This window comes from Lissotriton vulgaris, chromosome 1_1, assembly GCF_964263255.1.
Source record: "Lissotriton vulgaris chromosome 1_1, aLisVul1.2, whole genome shotgun sequence".
Taxonomy (NCBI): Eukaryota; Metazoa; Chordata; class Amphibia; order Caudata; family Salamandridae; genus Lissotriton; species Lissotriton vulgaris.
In genome coordinates, this window is record NC_141685.1 from 99,716,801 (window position 1) to 99,719,696 (window position 2,896).

General features: G+C 45.6%; 1 protein-coding gene across 1 annotated transcript; it reads right to left on the reverse strand.

Moving 5' to 3' along the window:
- Positions 1–891: 891 nt before the first annotated feature.
- LOC147737576 (endogenous retrovirus group PABLB member 1 Env polyprotein-like) lies at positions 892–2,391 on the reverse strand. Its single transcript, XM_086936537.1, has one exon. It carries the CDS (start codon positions 2,386–2,388, stop codon positions 892–894), a length of 1,497 nt encoding a protein of 498 aa, XP_086792663.1. The 5' UTR covers positions 2,389–2,391.
- Positions 2,392–2,896: the final 505 nt, after the last annotated feature.

Below are 2,896 nucleotides of genomic sequence, written 5' to 3' on the forward strand. Positions count from 1 at the left end.
GTCATACAGAACGTTGCCGTAATCCAGACGTGCCAGGATCAGTGCTGATACTGCTCTTCTAAGCGTGTCTACCATCAGGATAGGGGATAGTTTGCGCAATTGCCTCATTAGCCCCACACAAGTACCCACTACGGCTGAGACTTGGGCAGACATGGTGAGGTTTGCATCGATAATCAGTCCCAAGCTTTTTACTGCTTCAGCTGGTATTGGGGATGGCCCTAATTCGGTAGGCCAGAGGAGGTCGTTCCAGGGGCTCGATGCCGTTGTGATCGCCAACACCTCGGTCTTATCGGGATTTATTTTTAATGAGTTGGTCGTCATCCAGTTCACGGTGAATTTTAGAATGTTCTGCATTCTCTGGTATGCCAGTGGACAGTTGTCGATTTGAATAATAATCTGCGTATCGTCGGCATAGTTGTATATACTGCAGTCCATCTGATTTAATGTTGAGATGAGAGGTTGCAGGTAGGCATTGAACAATAAAGGTGATAATGCCGAGCCCTGAGGGACTCCGCATGTGATACCTACTGCCTCCGATACCAGGTTAGCCAATTGCACTTTCTGTACCCGTGACTCCAGGAAGGATGTCAGCCAGGCATGGGCGGTGCCCTGAATACCGAGATCCCACATCCGCGACAACAATAGGTCATGCTTGACCGTATCGAATGCCGCGGAGAGGTCTAGCAGCACCAGGGCACATGGGTTTTTCCTGTCCGCTTTAAGTCTCAGGTCTAGTGTACTAACCATTATCGGTATTTTGACATGAAAATCGTCATGCTACGGCAAAGTTTATTTGCACGAGTCCAGAATCTTCAGAACCACGAGTCCAGAATTTTCAGAACCACAAACCCTCCTTTTGCCCTTACATAGGCAATTTAACCTAATCTCATGCTAATCTGAGTCCAGGTCTATATTCCTAAAGTCATTGAGATGTTGCTGTAACATCATTCTGGTACTTAGTTCGTCTTTTGACACAGGCTTCCTTACACATGATGTAGCACAGAGGCCACATATTGCAGGAGCGCACTGCACGCACAGACAGAACAGGAAAAGAATGGCTAAGACCATCCCAATGACCATCAGAATTTTCCATCCCCAGCCGGATATCAGGTCCCAGAACCATCCCATGACAGACCAATCTCCTTTATCCACATGAATAGATTCGGAAATCTTATGCAGTTTGGAGATGGCCTGGTACACTGTTGGAGCGTTATCTGGGATGAAAACACAGCAACTCGATTGGATCAATTTACATACCCCACCTCGGTCTGCAAGTATGACATCTAATGCGACCCTGTTCTGAAGGGTCATAAGACGGTCCGACTGGAGCTCAGCAGTCAAGTTACTAAGGGCACCAGCAGTTTCAATTACAGTGGGTTCAACCACCCTTGTTAATTGCCTTATGTTTCTGCCGTTAACCATCGGTCCCCAGAACGGCAGAAAACCCTTTACGAAATCCCCAAATTCTTGTCCTGCGGTGTCGTCTTTGCTCACGATACCTCTAACTATCCTTGTCTTGTGGTAATCTGCCGCTGCTGTGTAGGTGGGAGGCAACAGGAATGAAACAAAACATGTGCCCGAAAAGTCAGGGGGCAACCATGTATAGGCTCTATCATGGCAGATGAAATAGGTACCCTTAGCTGCTAAGAACGAAGGGGAAGTCTGAGATGCAAAAACATACGTTTCAGTACAGACACTCTTCCCTAACTGAGCTCTGGGATTCTTGCCAGTACCTTGCAGACACATATGACCCCGATGGGGTACAATCCAAATCGGGGAAGATCTCTTAGCTTGCTGTTTCTCACTCAGAGTAGTTCCATATCCGGTCACGTTCCATCCTATGTATACTAGTGTCTCATCTCTTGGAATAGTTTCATAGGAAATATCTTCCTTAATCATATCTACTATACCCTTAACTAGAGCACTATTCTTAGGATTGTCTGTTACAGAACGTAGGGGGTAGACTTCATATGCATAAATGAACATTGTTCTGTATGCCCACACAGAGCCATTGTGGCTGAATGGCAGGACCAAGTAAGGAATACCTTTATCCGTTGTGTGGGGCATAAGACCACACACCCAACAGTTAGTCGTGTTCATTACTAGTTGGTGTTGGTGCAAGAGCTGAATGAAGGAGTTATTAATAAACTCTAATCTCCTAGCTGACTCATGTTCAGGAAGGGGTTGAAAAGAATGTGAAGAAACAGTAGGAGGAGGTACGGGCGATGTAGTAGGTGCCAATGTTGTTTGTAAAGAAAATAATACATATCCTACTAAAAACATTATTGCACTGAATAACAGGAAAATGCATAATAATAAAAAACGTTTTTTCGTCATTAATCCACATATTTTGGCCTTAAAGTTCACAGTTTTGGCAGGACTCTCCATCTTGAAAAATCCATCCTCTCTACAATGCTGCCCGCGATGGGAGGTTGATTCTGCTAAGGAATGCTTCTGTTGATCCAGGGCAACTCCCTTAGACCAACCAGAACTGTCGACCTAACGTCGCCAGCTGCACCCCAAAGACTTTGGGCAATCGCGGCCCTAGCAGCGGAACCCGGATGGCGGTTCGAAAAACAAAAATGAGCAAGTTCCTCAGATGGGAGAGCTGCGCTTTCAAAAATAGTACTTGGGGGAAAAAAACTTTTATTAGTTCACTTTTATTAGTTCGTATTTCTTGGCCTCAGATTATACCGTTGTTTTCCCGGTATTGTGTTGTCTCGGAACAAGAGTTCAGGTTCTGTGGTGTCCAATTGGACTGATGGTGATACAGCTGGTTGCAAAATACTGTCGCTCTCTTGCTCACTAATTATTCCTTTTACACAAGCATCACTGAAAGGAATGAACCGTGGCAAAGATTCAGTCTCTGAGTCGGCGACACCCTCCTGGACCCACC

Coding starts and splice junctions, on each gene's coding strand:
- LOC147737576 (XM_086936537.1), bottom strand. CDS start 2,388: ATGGAGAGTCCTGCCAAAACTGTGAACTTTAAGGCCAAAATATGTGGA.